We start from the raw sequence: 21,777 nt of genomic DNA, 5'->3' as shown, positions 1-21,777 counted from the left end.
CCTGACAGGCAAAAGTGACTTAGACTGGACTCTATAATAATCACTGGAATAGATATCACGAGAGAGACCAAAGTCTGATATCTTGACAGTCATGTGTTCACCGACTAAACAATTTCTTGCGGCCAAATCTCGATGAACGAAGTGATGTCCGGCCAAGTACTCCATTCCGGCAGCAATTTGTGTAGCGATATGAAGAAAATCTTGAATCTCTAAAAGTTGGTGATTGTCATCTTTACGGTTTGTTATGTCAGATCTCGGAGAGTGACAGATGAGATACTCGTGAAGGTCTCCTTTGGACATGTATTCAAACAACATAGACATGGGATCCTCTCTCAGACTGACACCTAATAGGCAAACAATGTTCGGGTGGTGTAAGTCTGCCATAACTTCAGCCTCTCGTTTGAAGTCGAGTTGTGTTTTTGGTGTAGCATTTTCTTTGAGTGTTTTGATGGCAATGGGCACAATGGCACCGGCAGTCATAACCAGTTCTCCTCTATAAACTTTACCAAAGGCTCCCTCACCCAACTCTTGTACAAAACGAATGGATGACATCGAGTATTCTGTGACCCGATTTGTCGTTTGTCTGGTTTGTGGCAATAAAGCATTCATCTCAAGAGTATTGTTTCCCCGATTACGACGGGCACTGTTAGTACTAAACCCAGGACTGGCCAGAGTTCGACCAGTTTTGGTGCCATTAAGTGATACTACCGGTGATGAAGGCTTATTGCGATTACGGCGACGAATACAACAAATGCATAATAAAAGTAAAAATAAAGCCAACGCTCCGACTGTCGGTGCGATGTAATACCAAATGAAGTATTGATCGACTAAATTGACACCAAAAACATATATGAATATAAATTATTGCTTTTATACTAAAAATAATATATTATCCATTTGTAGACACATTATATATACATCTATATTATGTTATACTTAAAGACAGAGTTTTGGGAACTTATTTGACAACAAAATTCCATTACAAACGATAATAATAATCAGTTATAAAATGATAAAATGTGTTATAAATGGAAAATATAATTATTATATTACAATAGAGAACAATAGATATATCTATAAAATATAGTAATCAATACTCACAACACTGAGGAATATCGCAATACTCTTTTCTAACTTCGGGATCATTGATGAAACACCACGGCTTCGACTCCATGTTTCCCGGATTACGACAATAGTTATGACCACCCGTTAGCTCTGGATAGTCGGCAGTCCGTAAAAATATCTGGTGACTCCAATATGAACATTCCTGACCCGATACGGTACGCGATGACGTTCCCCTATAACCCTCACCAATATTTGTATAACATGTATGCTCTATAATAATAGTAACATTGTTTAAGCAATTTTGCAACAAATTATTAATGTTTTTTGTCATACCGGGTGACACCTGAACAGTATTAGGTATTCCCAATCGGACACAGTTTTCACTTTCTTTGGAACCAATTGGTGGTAATTCTTCACAAGCCGGCAGTATCTGCTTCTGGCCTATCAATGGATGCTTTTTAGCGATAGTGTACTCAATCCTACAAATGTTATTTTCAAGTACTTCACACTCGTCCCGACAAACCTGAAGTTAAATAAAACAATTTATATAATATGAGACTTTAAACTTTGAAAAATCTAAAATAAAATCTTAACTAAACCAATATATATTTATTGACTAATTTTATCAGTAATTACTTTATAAATATTCATAGAAATTATAAGCATTTCATTAAATAAATAAATGTAAATTATCTTTTATGTTAAACAAATAAAGAAAAACATTTAAATTATATAATAAATACACAATAAAGCAGTTAATATAAATACAAATTATTCATTTGATTCATTTCAAAAACTCATTAGACTGTTATTACATACTATTTACTATAGAGTATATTAATAGTATAAAACAACATAAAACATATAATTTATAAATGTTTACAATTCTTAAATTTTAGTTAATTTTTATGTAATTAACTTAAATTCTTTAAAAAAATCTTCTATTATTAGTAAAAGTTTTTAAGAAAAAATGTTAACAAAAATTTAATTTAAATGTTTTAAATGATAGCTATATTATAATTAATAATAAACTATTCTGTTTTTGTGAATTCTGTATACAAGTAATATATTGTATATTAATGTTGATTTGTATTAATATTGATATACTGTACACTGTATTAGTATTAGTATTAGTATTAGTATTACAAGTATTAGGGCTTCAAAAATCTATACAGTATTGCAAAGTTACTATGGCTTCATATTTCTAAATAGTTTTATTTATTTTGAAAATTAATATTATGCTTTTTGTATAGTTTCTCTGTTGCATTTAAATTTATTATAATAAATGATAAACAATATATTTTTGTTGTTTGTCTTTTATGAACAAAGTGTATAAACTAAACACAATTGACATATACTGTACACCCACTTTGAAAACAATTATTTCCAATTTATGTTTCTAAACAAATGTCATTTAATTGTTTTTTGTCTCTCATTGTTATAAATTAATTCAAGTTTTTTTTATAGATATTATAGAAATTTTATATAAACTATAAATATATTATTATAAAATTATATTAAATAAATATTTTATATTAATGTAAGTTAATCTATTTATTGTAATTAAAAAAAATAAATAATAAATAATTAAATGAAAAAATAAAAAATAAAAACATGATTATTACAGATAATGAATTTAATTATTTATATTTACAACAATATATTAATTCCTATTAACATTCTAAGCTATTTGTTTCTTTAAAATTAATTGATTATTTTATTTATATCATATATTAATAAATAAAGTATTAATATAAAATTATATTAAATAAATTATATGATATTATCTTTTTGTAAATATTATAAATATTATGTCACAACTGAAACCGTAGTATTATTTATATTAATAGTTAGTTTAGTTCAATATTATTGTTTCATATTAAATAGTATTATAGCATTTATATCATAGTATTATCGCATTTATATCATAGTATTAGATGATAACGTATTATACATTTAATATTTATGTTAATCTTACGTAACAATCCTTTGGTGATTAGAAATAAATTATTTTAATATTTATGTTTTTAATTAAATAATTTTATATTATAATAAATTTAATTATTCATTAAATAAAACTGGTTTTTAGCATAATATTAATATAATCAAAACATTTAATCGGATAAATGATAATATTTTAATTTAGCAAATCGTGTATAAATAATATAATATGATTACCTGTCGGGGTGTAGGTTCAGCCATATTGTCTTCACAGAGAGGAAAGGCAAAGAAACAAAGGGATGAAATGGCATATCTATGACATTGAAGTGAAACGTCGTGTGAAGTGGCGATAACAGTGAAAGCTTTGGCCAACTTATCCTCCATAAAGCCCTGACTAGTCATTGACCGCACATATATCGTCCGGTTTTGGATGAACTGAGAACAGGTAACTCCACGGTATACCTGACAGAATCCTTCGCCACTTTCGGGTGGATTGTCATCACTGACACTCGGAAGACTGTATAACACAATCATTTAAAATTAATTAATTTTCATTCAATTAGTTTATCATTAATATAGTTTCACTATTTTCATAATATTTTGATAAAATAAAACTAAATCTTTTTCTTTAATTGTATTTATAAATATTAAGATTAAATTCTCAAAATATATTAATATTTTATTAAACATTGTAAACCATTTGTGATTTTTGTAGAAATAATGTATGAAAATTATGCAAATTATATTTACATTATATATTAATAAATTTAAATAAAATCAATGATATATTCAATATTTATAATATTAAACAATGTATAAAACGATACAATTACAGTACATTATATTATGTTTAGTACTAACTTATACTGTATACAGTATAATACACTAATCTTTAAAGATAAACCAAGTATTAAACATTAATACATTTATTTAATATCAACAAAAGTGACAACATTTGCATTTTATTCCTTATATAATATATTATATAATATTTGATTTTCATGTAATGGCAGTTATTATCTATGATTCGCGTGGTCTTCACTATGCAAATGGTCTCAAACTAATAATTCAATGATTCATTGAATAGCAAATTCAATGACTATTATTTAAGAGTAATATCTATTAAACAGTTGCATAATATCCAAACAATTGCACAGTAAGTGTTGCATTTGGTCTAACAATTGAATTACTTTGTCATTGAATTAGACATTATTACTATTAATTGAGTGAAAAAACACATTTAGTTTTATAGAAACAAACTATTGAACAGAAAAAATAACATGTATTTGAATGTTTCAAATGTAATAGTAATTGCCATAACTATTAGTGATTCACTAATAACAGTTCAGATGATTGAAAGACTCATTTAGCTAAAGGTGTGTTCATATTAGGCATACATTAAGATAATTAGCAATAAATGTTTTGATTGAGAAAAACTGCAGTCAAATGAAGACAAGTTGTTGTCATATATAATAAGCAGACATTTAAGCAAACCTTATGTTCTTCGCGTGATTTACTGATCTCCACTCGTCATCAATGGATAAAACCTCATCACTGTCTTCAACAACAATTGTAATGTCGGTCTCATTAACAGAATTGACAGTAATTATCAACTCAACCAATGATAATGTAATATAAATAAACAAAAACAGACTCAAAGTATTTAACGCCATTTGACTCAAAATTGTATGAACTGAGAGAATAGCCTTTATTTTTGGCAGTTTTCCTACACTTAGTAATGCCATCACCAGAGTCTGCAGACTCTGCATCCCTATTAGTTAACATTAAACACACGTTTTGCGCACACTTTCAATATACAGACAGTCAGATAGTGAGTGAGTGAGTGAGTGAGTGAGAGAGAGAGAGAGAGAGAGAGAGAGAGAGAGAATTGAGAACAAAACAACTCATAGTAACATATATATGAGTAATACAAAGACAACATTTGGAAACAGGGATTCAACAGTACTGTACTCTTGGAGTACTTATATTGAGTTGTATTTGATTTGAGTCAACCAAAGAGCAGATGGAGTTTTGGCGTATTGTATATCATTGATCATTGCTTACAAATATCTGGTTGTTTATGAGTTTAGTATTGCATATATTATACTCAAAAGTACATTATGTTAACACATATTATATCGACAATACATAACATATTGATTATCATCACAAATGATTACACACTCTTTAAGTTACAATTTTAACACTTCTTTTAAATATCAATAATGAAATCATTATTTGAAAGTTACGAAAAAAATAAATGAATGCTAAACATTACTATATTATAGAAAAAAATATTAAGTAAAACAGTATTTATTAAAATTTATAATTTAGAATATTTAATAAAAATTATATTTATAGTTATGAAAGTTTTGAATTATTTAAAATTTTTAAGTTTGCAATATTTTAACTCATTTTTAAAAAACCAAAACAACAGTTAGGGTAACTGTATGTTAATGAGTGTGAGGGTGAGGTACAGATAGGATGCCTGTCCTCCCAGTCTTTCAAAATTTACAATATATTCTCCGAATAAGTATTAGTGCCGACAAACAATAAATCATTGACTTTTAATTGCTTAAAGTTTTTCACTGGAATTTTTGCAATGAAGTATAGAATTGGTATATTAGTTGTATGTTAGCCAACAAAATATGTTTCCTAACATCACATCCATACCCTTCCCTTCATTTGTCTCCCATTTTTGCGGCATTTCTCTTAATCTCAAGAAATAGTTTGATTGAAAAGCACTTATCTCTAGAGTTATAACGAGGCGTTTGTCTAAATTTTAGGTGAAAAGCTATTATCCGTATAAATGAATGTAAGATCTCATTATAGCAGTAAATGTCAGTCAATACTATTAATCTTTTTCATTGCTTTCCAATCATTTATTGATACAAAAACTCATAACTTGTGTGGTTATGAAAACACAGAATATTTAGTATTCAATGTTTATTGAGTGTAGTATAAGATAAGGCACTTAAAGTACACATTGATTTACAGTATAATCATGTGATAGAGCATCGCATCCAACATATCTTATCATTTGTTTTCTAAGTAAAACTTAAATCTAACTAATCATTGGTTAAAGTATTTATAAAATATATTTCAAAAGTAACCAAATATTCTGAAATACAGTGAGTCTGCAAACAATCAACGAGTCATAAACACTAATATTGTTAGGATTGCTGTTTGGCTATTAGTTTGTTATATTGTTAGGACTCAGATTCAGTCGCTTTTGAAGCAAAAAAATCAAAACACAGTATGAAATTTGACACTTCCTTCACTATTTGCTTAGATTTAGTGCCAAAAACTGGTTGACAGTGATAAGTGGCCGGTCATCTGCACGGACTCTATCGTCTATGCCATCAACCGTTGGTCTTAACTCAAGCCTAACAGTGCTTATGTGTGGTATTGGGTGCCACACATTCACCATCGCTTCAGTTCATTGATCTGTAATACTCCTAAAAGTTTGCAAATATTTTATTTGAAAGCAATCAATAATAGTTTTTTCACCGGAAATCTAGTGTTATGTAATGTAACAATCAATAGATGGAGTTTAACAGTCAATGATAAAACTTTGTCTGACAAATGTATTTCATGTTTTTATTTTATTTTATTTAATTTATTATTTATTTCATACTAATAACTTTTAGTTGACAATAATTTAGTTACTATAATTTCTATGTCAATAAGTAAATTTGTATAGAAAAATAAACTTAAATATGAAATTTTAAAAATTAAAATATAACAAGTTTTATTAATACTGTATTTATATAAATACAAGTATTATAAATTAGTTTATAAATCGCATTAATTATTTAAAATAATTATCAATAAAACACAAATATTTGGAGATTGAGTTTACTGTATGTACTAGTAGTTCATTTAAATAAAAATTTCCAATTAATTTATTATTGTTAAGAATTTTAGTTATAAAAAATTAATTATCAATTTTAATTAATTGATGATTCAATTCAATAAGTAACCAATTGAATGATTGATATACACTTTACAAATATTTTGCATTACAACACATACTGTATATACAGTGTGTATGCATATTAATGATGGATTTGATTGCATGTAATAGTCTTTCAATCATTTGTTGTCTGAAATACACTATTTATATCATATATAATATTTAGTCGAAAGCAAAGCAACGGAAAAAAGGCTTTTATATAGTGACCAAACAGTACTACAGGTATATATAAATTTTTATAATACAGTATATAATTATAACAATACAGTATTATATACATTAAATATACAGTAGTTGTAGATAATAAAACTTATATATAATAATTTTATTAAGATTTTTAAAGTTAATTTCACAAATTATAATTAATTTATCAAAGTCTTTGACTACCAGTGCAACAGTGCTGATGAAGTGGTAGTAAGTGAGTACCGAAACACTAGTGTCAACAAATCAACACCAGATAATTGTTTCTATCAAATCATGTTAAAGTAAGTTAAACATACAAATTAATTATATACAGTATATATATATATATATATATATTGCAGAACATTTTATATATTAATCTATAACTTGAATAACAATTAAATCTGTAAATACATTATAGACGTGGATATATAGTTGATGTAAATATTATATAATAATACATTTAGAGGTAAATCTCACAATTTTGGTCACTATTGATGTGTATAGTGTTCGTGACTTTTGACTTATTTTGAAATCGTTTGCTTTGTCTCTGACTCTCGTTATATACTATACTATAATACGATAATAATATGAAGCAAATAATTGATCCTTAAAAATATGAGACAAACACATAGATTGTAGACTACACTACAACTTAAGCTTTTCATATGGTTTTGGCATTAGTTTCCTAATAATCATCTCTTGTTTGGACTCTTTTTAAACATTTAATCGTTGATCTTATCGCTAATAAGCTCGTCATTTGAATCGTAGGATAAATACAATAAATTTCAATTAAAACTAATTATAATTATTAGATAAAATAAATCATTCAAATTTACTATTAATAATATTAATGAAGACATAATTATTATGTTTATTATATTATAACATATAATAATAAATTTTAAAATGGCTATACAAATAATTCAACATTAAATTAAAATAAAGAAAAAATATTTATTTGATTGATTAATATATTTTGTAGAAATTCATTACTTATAAAAAAGACAATGATTTTTAAGGTCGGATAATATATCAAACAAAATAATGATTTACTAATATTGTAGAGCAAAGGGATTTGAATGACGACTGAAAGTCGGTTTGATATATAAGTACATTATAGATGACTATTAAATAAAAAACTAATATTAGTACAGATAAAATATTTTGTGTTTCAATATTACGAGTTTACTAATAATTAGTAATAAATGAGTTTAAAATTTCTATTAATTTAACAATTAATCTTTTAAATATAACACAAATAAATGAAAAATAAACATTGATTTTATAATTTATAAAGAGTGAGAGTATTGTGACAATCGGAGAGTACAGTAATATAATCTATTTGTAAGACTTAGACAGTGAGGAATACCTGAAGAATAGAGAACTGAAGAGACAGAGACATAGACATCAACAAAGACAGGCGGAGCCAATCAAAAAACGATTAGAGGGATGGATAAGGGATAAGGATGTAATTCAGTTGAGATATCACTACTGGAAACGTGTGCTGAATATCTATAGCAAAGAAACTGTGATCCAAAGGGATTTATATCCCAAATGTAATCGTTTGCTTTGATATAATAGTAATACATATATATTATATACCGTATAAACTATCACTACTTATATAACTACTACTGCTTTACTACAATATCTGGAGTTTTGATATCAAAATAACAGAAGCGTTACTATTATGTGTCGGACATATGATTTGCCAGCAAAATACAAAACTCCTCGTTTGTGAAATATATCCGTTATATCTGTCTTTCCCCTCATCTAAAGTGGATTGAGTGATAGGTTTCCACTGTTTATTTGAAATGAAAGAAAATCCATCATTTCGTAGAGTATGTGAAAAAATGTCGTGAATATATAAATAAAAAAAATTTATTCGGAAATTACTTTAAAAACAAAATAAAATACGAAATATTTACAATAAATAAATAAATATATATATATATATATATATATATATATATATATATATATATATATATATATATATATATATATATAGTATAATAGTCAACTAAATTTGCAAATAATGTTTTCAGATATTTTGTTTTAAAATACTCAATAATGTTCAATACTATAACAGAATATTATATCTTCAATGAATTGTTATCAATGATATATATATAAATCATTAAATAATTGTTATCATATATATATATATATATATATATATATATATATATATATATATATATATAGAGAGAGAGAGAGAGAGAGAGTTAAATTGAAATAAAAACAAACTTATGATATACTTTATAAACGCAAATATTAATATAAACTTAAAATTTTCAACAAACTATGACAAAATTTATATGTAATAAACTTAATTTACTAAATGTTCAAATAAAAAAATCATGTTATTTTTAAAAATAACATTTTGATCATCATTTTGATCTATGATTACACTGCAAAATATATGGTAAATTTATGTATTTTTATGTGATTTAAGATTTGTTTGATATTAGCAAAAAACGGCATATAAATGAAAATCATTATTTTTCAATAAAATAAATGGTAATAATCATGATTACATTGCAATGCATTATATAAATTGTATAAATATGACAATAGTTACAATATATAATAAGTAAATGACTATATGAATAGCATCTGTCATACAATTTGTTAGTAATGTATAAACACTTTGAGAGCATTTCTCAAATATTGATTGTAAAAAAGGAAACGTAAACGAAATAAACGTATTTTTCAATCTTTTTGCTTATAAATATTTAAAATATTTTTATTATATAAAATAGATTATTAGCTTTACTGATATTAAAATTCAATATAGCAGAAATAATAATAATAATATTGTTTGTGTTATAAAATTTTTATTTAATGATAATAATATTATAAAAGTTTATGGTATAATAACGATGCTTATACAATAATAAAATATAAACTAACATAACCACAATAACGGTATGACAACTAATGTGACATTAAATTTTCAATTTAACAGACAGTATATACTATATACTGTATATGAATAAACAGTATATATGTATTTTATATTTCAGTTTTGTAGAGCTTAACATAAAAATTGCAATCAAAGTGGCATAAAGTACTTATTATATAACAAGAGGAGAGCATCGGTAATATTATAACACTATTTTTCCAGCAAAAGACTACTTCACTCAACTAATACTTCCATCAAAACGGCTACTTATGTATGAAAACATCAATATTTTTAATGACAATTTCTCTAACAATTTACTAATCTAAGTGTAAATACACTGTTAGGATAAGTATTAACAGATAATAAAAAATATATAAATCATTATTTTATCATTTAAATAATTGGACGCTTTTACATAATAATAATAATAATACTAATCGTACAATATTCAAGTTATATCTAAATTTAATGTATTGTTATATATTTAATGTTTGACATAAAACCAAAAATAAAGTAGATTATTAACTTGTCTTAAAATGTGACTCTAGTAATACATACTATACAGTATAATACGGTATATGGTTATTAAAAATAATTAGTATATTAAATAATAAATAAAAACAAATTAATTATTTCTATTACTTTATATAACTAATTATATTATTAGTAATGGCTATTCTTATTTCTTAATATATATGATTTAATGGTATAAAAAGTAATAGATATTTTAAAATATGAAATAAGAATAATATATTTCTAAACATAATATCACTTGTCTTTGATCTCATTTTTTTGCTTCTTTACTCAATTTTCATTGATAAATATGTTAGCAATTTTGTTGTGATATGAAATATGAGTACAAATAAAATCTATTTATTAGATTTATATCTTTGTAATATTTTTTTGGTATATAGAGACTTAGTGCTAACTATCGATAAGAAAATATATATTTAAATATTGTTTTATTTTATTGCTATTTTTATTTTGTAAGAAAAGTCTATTTTATATGAAAATGGTTTTTATCTATTGGCAATTCTGTGTAAATATTTATTTAAAAAATAGATATTTACAATTTTATATACAATAATATTATTTGATTTTCTAATATTTGAAATTGAATTTATATTCATAAGATATATCAATGTTATATATAAATTATACATTTATACTGTATATCGTTTGTAATACATATCTGTCAAAATTGTTTTGAAATTAGTTTTACATTATTTTTTGGGAAATATTTTTATTTCATAAACACTCGACTATTCAATAAAATATTATTTCTTTAATAATATTATATAACTAATACTATGTTTGATGTGAATTAGGGTCTAAATATCTAATGAGAAATGAATTGAAAACACGCCATAAAAACTGTCACATTTGCCTCACTAAACACATAAAAAATATTTCAAATTTTATGTGAATTACTGTTTCAAATATAGTATTATTCAAGAATTTGTTTGTTCCCTAACTGTTAACCAATCTGTGAAACTTTCAATAAATATAAACTAATAATTTTATAAACATTTAGATGTCATTTAATAATCACTGCATTGATATAATTAAATTAATAAAATCTTTTTTTTAATTTAAATTTTTGAAATTAATTTGTAAAAATGTTCAGGGTAATGAAATGTTAAAACTCTATAAGACATTTCATAATATGCTCACAATTATGCTATTAAATATTCAAACACATGTTATCTACCAAATAAAACACAATTTAATCTAATAATAACAGTACAAAAAAACTGTACTTTACTGTTATATTTCATTTAAATTAGAAAAATAATTTATCGTATAAACAAAGACCGATTTCATTTGATATAAAATTGCTTTAAAATATTAAATTGAAAAGTAATAAAATACTTGAAAAGTGGATAAATTACTTTAGATTTTATAATACAGTCCTTAATAGAAAGTAAAGAATTAATATTGTGTTAATTTAGTTAATTTTCTTACTATTGAATAAATAAATTGAATAATTATATTTCATTTATACAAAAATTAATGTAAATTTATTTGAGTACAACATTGTTGCAGTATATATTTAATGCTAAATAATTTTATATTTATAATCCTAATTGATATAACTTATTGATTAATAATGTAATATAAATTACTTAGAATAAGATATCTATTTAGTTTCCATTTAATAAATTATACAGTAAAATATAAATTTATTTATTTTTAACATTATACTATTTTTATACAGTATTATATATAATAAAGTTATTTTTTAAAAATAAATTTAATTAAATTTATGTTGGTGATTTGTTGTGGTTAATTTGAAATTCAACACAGGATAAAAAATAGTAATCATAAAATAAAAATACACAATTTGACAGTTTTAATATTAGAGTTTAAAATAGATGATAGATAATAATTCATAAGTGATTATTTGCAACTATGCTATGTATATACTATAGTCTATATGATAAGTAATATATATTATAAATATATACTGTTTTGAATGTTTGCTGTTTGGCTGAATTGCAAATAAAATAGTAAATCATTTTAATTAAATATAAGCTATTTGTATGCTTTTGAGATAATTTATGTGTTATAATAATTTCTAGCCTTGAGTTGAGACTTAAGTTTTTGCAAAACTGGACGGAATGCTAGAGTTGTGGCCAATGATCTAACAAACTTAATATTACTAACTATTGAGTACTGAAACCCAGACACCAACTGAGACACAGTACATACATAAGCCAACAACACATGGGATATACAGTATATTGCAATCTACAGACTTGTATTCATAGAGAAACACTTGATTGTGTTGATTATGTTAATATGGGTTTAGTTAAGCACCAAATCATCAAATGTCTCACTTTTACAATAGCCAGTCAACAATATTTATTTTATTTTTAAATTATTATTATGAATGCGATAATATAAATACCAATTGTTGATAAATATACAATACATACACTCATTGACTAATACTTATGCATAAAAGTCTTTCAATTATCACTCAACACTTTAAATGTTGTTATTATAAGATTTGTTTAATGACTTATTTTCTACTGTTTAATGTAGTAATTGTTTATTTTATTAAATGTTTAGATAGAAAGAAAAAAGAGAGAAGAGAGAGAGAAAGAGAGAGAGAGAGAGAGAGAGAGAGAGAGAGAGAGAGAGAGAGAGAGATGTGATTAGAAATGCAATCACAAGTATTGTAGAAATAGTTGTCTGTTTTGCACATATGATGTTAAATGTATTGAATTTGATTTATTGATTTGTTTTTATTTTATATTTTTACTCAACAATAGTAATAAAAGCAAAGTTTCGGAAATTTGTTGACAACTGAGTCATCCATGTCTTGTATCCGGACGTCTAAACAATTGATTTACGACTAAAAGATTTTGGTATCTCTGTCGCAGTCAATGTATTAATATTAGATCAATAGATAGATATTATTAATCACTATTATAGACATTGCATTTATGGCTCAATTATTACATATAATTTGATGATTATAGCAAATATCTATATCTATTCAATAATCCCTTTGATTACTTAATTATATGATAATGACTGTCCAATTGTAGTGATTTGTATTATTTGCAATATTGGCATAACTTTTAATATTAGATGCAATAAATCAATAGTAAATTCAACACAAGGGTTGGGCACCGGTTTCTAAAAGCAATTCTTCTATAGTTTCCATAACAACTCCCGTAAGAAAATATGTGAAATCATTCAACAGATACATGAAGTGAACCGTATATTTGGCTGTATATATGATATTACTTATAAATATATTGAAATCATAATAATAGTATTGTATTTATAATAATGGTGTTTGTGTTGTGTAAACTCTAATATTCTTTATAAATGTTTTTTTTTTAAATTTTGAATCAAATCTTTCAGAAAAATTCTTAAAATTTTTTATTTTATTATAATTTATTAAAATATTATACATCTATAAATATTAAAATAGTATTTATTAAAATTTTTAAAAAATAATACACAAAATTATTTTTTAATTAGTATAGTTACTAAAATGAATAGCTTTAATAGAAATCTGATAAAAATATTTTATTATTTTCTCAAAAGGTTTATAATTTATCCAATACTTGCTTAATATATTAAAATTTTAAATCTTAATTTACTAATAAAAAGTTGATTTATTTAAATTATTTTAGTTATTATCTAAAACTTATGTATCATTAATTATTAAATTTTTTAAGATAAAATATTTGATTCAATAAAAAAGTCTTAAAATATAAAACGATTACTTACTAATAATCTAAAAGAAATTAAAATTCAAATATTAATACAATACAAATATCTATTTCTCCTTTTTGATAAAAATCAGATTTGAAGAATAAATTATAGAAAATTGTATTATATTTTTTAAATGTATATTTAAAACGACAAACATTTTACTTTGTTTTAATTTAATAATAAAATGCCATTTTATCTGTTTATTATATAAATCTGTAAAAATTTATTTATTATATTAGTAGCTCTTAAACATTAAGATTTGCAATAAAACAAATACTAAGTCAAACTTCGAGATAATGTTTATACAATAAATTGAAGAATCGGTCAAATATTTGATTCAATAAATAAATGTTTTGAATAGTATAGTGTATCACAAGTCAAGTCTAAAATTGTGATTCAATTGAATAAATGGAGAGAAAGTGATGAACGATGTGATGGCAACCCATGTGTTGGATACCATTCCTCACTATTTACTAAATATTTTTATTTCAATATATTATTAAATAATACAAATAAATTATATACACAATTCGTTTAAATAAAAATTTATTATATATTATATAAATCATCACATTTGCTAAACATTTTATAAACGTTAATTATCTCATTTAACATAAAATCAATATAATTTAATTATTTATAGCTTTATATTAATAGAAAAATGCTTTAATATATTAGTAAATACTTTTATAATTTATTATATTAGTTGAATTAATAATAGCAATAGATTTACGAAATACTGTATACTTTGAAGTTATAGAAATTATGTGTTACGAAATATTTTTTACTATTTTCTTAAAGCAATATATTGATAAACATAATGTTGAAATCATATGAATATGAGATACAAAATAATGACATTTTCTCTTTTTTTGTTGAATTTTTATTGTATTTTTAAAAAAGTTAAATATACTGTATTGTCAATAAATAATTGATTAAAACTTATGTACTGTATATAGTATATAAAAGTTACAACAAAATTGATTGCTATCTATTTTATGAGTTTATATAGTGTCACCACTTTTCATATATTGTATTGATCAACACTACTATAGTAAAGTCTTTTGGTCTAAAATATGATTATTTATAAATATAAAAATGTGTGGTATTTTATATACTGACTGTAGTATATAAAAATTTTCAATCAATTTTAGATATTTCAATAATAGATTTCATGGATAAATAAATATATCAATATATAAAGTAGAAATATTGTATATAAAAATTAAATACTCTACTGTAAGTTACTTTTGTACTAAAATTAATTTCAATTTCCTTATAATTTAAAATACAAAATTTTTAAATAATTAAAAATAAATATTAAAATTACAAAAAAAGAAATATTTTATATACAGAGTTTATAAGTATAAAATGCGTTTTAATAATCAATATACTATATAATATTATATATTTATATATATGATATGATATGATACTAAGGCTAAGAAATAATTATAATTATTGATGTCTTTCAACAAATCAAATAAATCACAAATAGTGGGACTGATGTATGGATACAAATCACAAGTAAATGTCTTTTATAACAACAACTACATCGACTAAAAACAAGATATATGTTTTATTTGATCTAAACATTACTAGTCCTCTACTATATACCCAATGTCCTACTCCTATGTTATCATCAGTTTTGAGCACCAATTCATTGAATGGTTTTGGCAAACCAAGTCCTCAATGATTAATGATAGCATCAATACATTTGCTTTAGTATTGGGAGGCAATAGAGTCATTGGATTGAGAGTTGCAATAACTGTGCAAAACTAATGAAATATCAATGCATATCACAGTATTAGTGGATTAAAAATATTACAGAAATATTATATAAAAGACAATCAATATTAAGCAATAAATAACTTTAAATGCATAATAATTTTAATGTGAAATTTTAATATTAGTATTTTTGAAATATATATAATTTATATAACGATTTCTTTATATCACACCAATTAACACAACATTTCTAATTATTATTTCTAAATATATTAGTAATAATCAAATTATATTTTTTAAATCCACAAATTCTGTTTTATGTAAACGTAAGGACAATAAAAAATGTTGAATCAAACAATTAAAATGATAAATATTTTACTTTTATTCTTCAATTATTCCATAAAATTATAAAATTCATATTTTTACTGTATTTTTATTGTATATAAAATTATAATAAAATTTACTTTCATTTTATACTGTTATTTTTATTAAAGTAACTTTACTTCAAAAACTTAATATTTTTAGTTCAAATGCCTCTTTTAATTAAAAAAAAATATTTACATGTTTGATATTACACTATAATATATATATAGTACTTAAATTATAAATATATATATATATATATATATATATTTATTTATTTATTTGTACTGTGTTTATGATTTGTTAAAAAATATTAATTTTTTTCTTTGATTATATCTTTATTTTATTACTAAAATATTTTTTGTAAAAAATTTAAATACAACCAAACATATTAAGTTCCATTTGTACTCTAGATTTATGAGTAAATTACAATTACTGACCAAATGCATCATTAATTTAAGGAAATGTCTGAAAAGTAAATAACTTTACTTATATGTAAAAAACTAATTCATTACTTCAAAAGGAAAAAATAATAATTTATTACAAGTAGTATGAATTACACAAAATAACATAAAATAACACAAAATAACACACACTAACACACAATAACATGGTTTACTTTAGTTCAATTATATCTTGATAAATATGTGTAACATTTATACCGTGATAAATATTACATTATTCAAAACCATACATCAAATCTTTATACAAATATGCTCTCCTTTTACTAACATTGGAAAACACAGTACTTTAGTATAATATTACTTAACTAAATAAAATCAAAATCATTTAGCTTTTAACTTAACTTAATTTAACAAATAATATTTATCAAATTTTTAATCCATAGTATATTAATATTTTAGTAAACAACGACAAATAAATTATTTTAAAAGAATGCAATTTTATTAAAGTTTATCTTTATATACATAAATAAACGAAAATACAAACTATTTAAGATATTCAATATTTACAACATTGTATTTAATGCATAATTAATATAATATAATATTATCTCTAAAACATTCATATATTTTTACTTAAAGTTGAATTAATATTTTTAAAATTTATATTAGTAATCTTAGATTGTAAAACCATAATATGATATGCATTTAAAGCATGTTTATTTAAACGATGATAAATTTTGAAGTATAAATTATCATTTACTGTAGTTATCATTTTAACTTATTTATGTAAAACACAATAAATAAAAAACAAAAAATAACTCACTCAAACGTATGCTAATTTTACTATATATTTGCTATATTAATATAAATATAAATTTTGTCCTAAAGTATTGCATTTATGCACACAATATATGAAAGAATTACTACGATATTAATGCAAACATATAAAAAACAACATATAAAATACATTAAATGGATATTAATGACAAAAACTTGTAAATACAATAAATATAAAATATGTATTTGTTATGTATTATAAGCTATATATGATTGAACAGTAATACAGTACTATATTTTACATAATCCTATATTTATTTGTTCGACATTCAGTACATTATTATTCAAATATATGCAATACTGTACAGTAGTATATAATTCTAGTTTAAATAATTTTACAAATTAACACATAAACATATTTCTATACATATTGTGAAAATAATATTTGAGAAATAATAATTTGATATTTGTTGTTGAAAAAAATATGATATTATATAATGACAATAAATCTCATTATTAAGAATAGTAAATAATTATTTCTATATTAATTTAAAATGTTATGAAGAGATTTTTTATAAATGCAAATATTTGTATAATACCGGTATATATACATTACGGTAATTTGTCAATAATATTATAGGTAAATATAGTAATAAATATATAATTATTTTACATTAAAAAATTGTCAATTACTTTGTATTATTGTTAATAATAAATTTAAAAACAAATAAAATTATATTTATAATTTAATATAAAATAATATATCTTTGAAAAATATATTAAAATATTTGTCAATACTTTTAACATTTATGAAAGATATAAATTTAGTAAAAGTAAAAGTAATCAATTAAAGTATATAATGATAGGTTTGAATGTTTTAAAGTATTTTAAACTTTTGCTTCACTTTATTACTGTTAATCTGTTATACAATAAAACTTTAAAATAATTTTTTGTTGAGTGTCTAAACTTAAAATCTATTTTTAAATAACATAATAATAGTTATTTTTCTTTATTACTTATATCTAATACTTACTTATATAAAATATCTAATAAATCGAGAGGACTACTATTACTATTATTATTACTACTACTAATAATAATATAAACCTTTACTATCATATGTTAATATCATTTATTATCATTGTATTGCTGACTATGGTTATGGATATATTGTTACAAGTTTTGATAAAACTTTTATTACTATTTTGTATATAATAATCAAACTTTATATAAAATTACTGTATCTATATAATAATAACTTTAGTTTATTGTATAATTTATCATTGTTTTTAAAGGCAAAATGACTCAAATCTAAAATTACTAAAAAGATTTTAACCTAAAAATTCTTTATAAAAAATATTTGATAATAATTATGGTTAATGACTAAAAATTTCGAAACTAAGATAAAAATCAATAATAGTTATAAATGTTAATCAATAATAATTCAATTGAAAAGATTAAAATATTCTAGTCTTCTATCACTACGTCTTATTAATGAACAAATACACTAAAAACTAATAAATAATTTTAAATAATTAACAAAAAGTTTTGACAAAAGATATTATTATTAATCACTAATAACAGAAACAACATATTTTACTAAAGAAAAATGTTTTAATGTTAATTTTGAATTGAATTTTGAATTTAGATCGCTTTATTTATACGTAAAAATATTTTTTTAAAATGATAATCATACTATAAAAAGACAACATATTAGACAAATAATTTTCTAAAATTGATGTCTATTATCTATAAAATTATAGTCTTTATTATAATAGTACATAATTAACAAATATATACTTTTACAATAACTATGAATATATAAGAGTTTTACAAATTTTGATACAAACAGTATATAAAACAAACTAATATTTAATAAGGATTAATATTATATCGACAAATATTAATGATTAAGCTTTGAGGGATACAATAATCAACCATAAATGTAAAGATTTTTTTACTTTCTTTATAATACTTAATATAATGCAATTACTGTATCTATTAAATATGTAAATATATATAATAATTATTAATCAATTAGATATTTTGTTTCTTTTTAAAATTAATTTAAATTAAATTAGTAAATATACATTTGTCTAAAACTGAGAGTCGCTATTGTTTAGCCGTTATTTTTCAATGAAATTTAATCGATTATTTCAAATGAATTGTTTTCAATGACAACAAAATGTGATAAAACTTGTTGACTAACAATCAATAAGACTATTGACAATAGTCTATTGTAAACATGAAGTGTATTGAAACAAATAAAAACAACTATTGTTTTATTTATATGTTAATATACTTTATAAATATCATTTTTCTTATTATTATCATATTATTAAATTTTTTATTGTATTTTTACAATTGAATAAATGAATATTTTGAATTTTAGTCTTGAAAATGTTTCATTTTTTAAATATATATCATTTTATTGAATGTTATAACATAAATATCATAATTTAATTTACAAAATTTTCTTTATAAGTAGTGATATTATATGACATAAGTGCTGAAATAATAATACAATTGAAAAGATGACACACAAAATAAGATAACAGTTTATAACAGTTTTGGTGATATATATAAAATGCAATTTTCATATAATATAATAAATTGAATTAAAAACACTTTTGAAATATGAATTGAATTAAAATAGTGTCACTTATTGTATGTAATGCTTCTCAACTCTATCTGTCTCTAACTATATTGTATTGCACTGTAAGATACATATTATAAGTTTATAACATTTGTGTTGTTGTATTAAATTTGAATTCACTTTTGCAGACAATGTATGACTGAATGAAGCTTAAGATTAAATGAGAGGCAATACTCTCGATATACAAATATTGTTCACTCTATTGAACAATCAGTGTATATATATATATGTGTGTGAGGGCTGTCACCATATGCTTGAAGGCCAGACCCATCACTGGATACGACAAAGAATAAGGACTTATTTTTATGTGAAATCAAATAAAATGTTTTGAAATGAAGAGTCAGAGAGAGAGAGAGAGAGAGAGAGAGAGAGAGAGAGAGAGAGAGAGAGAGAGAGAGAGAGAGAGAGAGAGAGAAATAATCTATAAGTGACACTATTATGGAAAATAGACACGAGTTTTATTAGAAAGATTGCTTTCTAAGCGTCAGTAAATTGCAATCACAAAAATGATGATTAAATTTTCATCATTTGATAGCAAACTCTTGGGACAACTCGTAACCATATATTGTATATACCATTATAGTATGTAATACAGTGTGAATGAATACTGTATTACATTATATAATCTATAAATTTATACAAACAGTGATCTCTCATTTCATATATAATAATATACAATATTTTGTTTGCTTCACTAAAATTGCTATAAAATGATTTCTTTCGCCTTAAAGTTAGTGTTATATTATTGTTATTATTATAGCGTTTTAAGAGATAATCAAAAGCGTCTTTTATAGTGTATATTAAAGTCTATGTAAATGAAACTAAAACAGAAAACACCCTTTTATTTGCTAAATTAGTTTTAGTTCTCGATTTGCACCAAAAATTGTTTGATTAAAATTATGAAAACATAATTTCCTCATTAGATTGCATGTTAAACATATGAAACTTACGTTTTCATTATATTTAAGCCTTCATTATATATTCACAATTATTTTATTGATTAATATCTTAATTATAGAAATATTTTTCTTATAATTTCGAATTAAGTTATTCATTAAAATTTTGTACAAAAATGCAAAATATAAATATAGTTTAAATATTGCTTTTTACTTAATATAATATAACTATATTGTAGTACTAATGAACACATAACAGTTGATTATATTGTATTGTCAAATATTTTATAACATAAAATTAACGTTATTTTTATTGAAGAAGTTGTCAAAATTATGAGCTCTTTTTGGTTCAAAAATATCAAACTAAAGCGTCCTTAATGTCAAAATTTGACAAACAATCTAATATTTTCATGACTTTAAAAGTGAGTTATTATATATATAAAAGTCTTACACAAAACTCTTGACTGAATTTGTATTTCTTATGTAACAAAATAAAGTAAAAATTGTCAAAAATCTAAAAAATTTGATGCTTTAGTGTATTGAGAGTTAGCAATGAAGCCATACTTTCTTTCAGTGATAATATGTTTGACATAAGAGACGGCAAATCGGGAATCAAACGAATCATTGAATGAGAAAGTTAT

At 22.6% G+C, this 21,777-nt stretch overlaps 1 protein-coding gene across 2 annotated transcripts in view; it reads right to left on the bottom strand.

Moving 5' to 3' along the window:
- The window catches only part of LOC128959982 (inactive tyrosine-protein kinase transmembrane receptor ROR1-like), a 32,579-nt gene that overhangs the window by 842 nt on the left and 9,960 nt on the right, over nt 1–21,777 (bottom strand). Inside the window, exons 1-5 of one of the 2 annotated variants that reach the window (XM_054306033.1) lie at nt 4,501–4,727; nt 3,244–3,523; nt 1,399–1,588; nt 1,102–1,335; nt 2–827 (exon numbers count right to left, since the gene is read on the bottom strand). In XM_054306033.1, coding sequence (XP_054162008.1) covers nt 2–827; nt 1,102–1,335; nt 1,399–1,588; nt 3,244–3,523; nt 4,501–4,679 — 1,709 coding nt within the window. In that variant the 5' untranslated portion in view covers nt 4,680–4,727. Of the gene's footprint in view, nt 1; nt 828–1,101; nt 1,336–1,398; nt 1,589–3,243; nt 3,524–4,500; nt 4,728–21,777 lie in introns of those variants that run through there. The other variant, XM_054306032.1, reaches the window with a different exon arrangement.

Source organism: Oppia nitens, unplaced genomic scaffold, assembly GCF_028296485.1.
Source record: "Oppia nitens isolate AA-2021 unplaced genomic scaffold, nextdenovo-longstitch-racon4-pilon3 scaffold4_pilon_pilon_pilon, whole genome shotgun sequence".
Lineage (NCBI taxonomy): Eukaryota > Metazoa > Arthropoda > Arachnida > Sarcoptiformes > Oppiidae > Oppia > Oppia nitens.
This window is presented reverse-complemented; position numbering and strand designations above follow the sequence as displayed.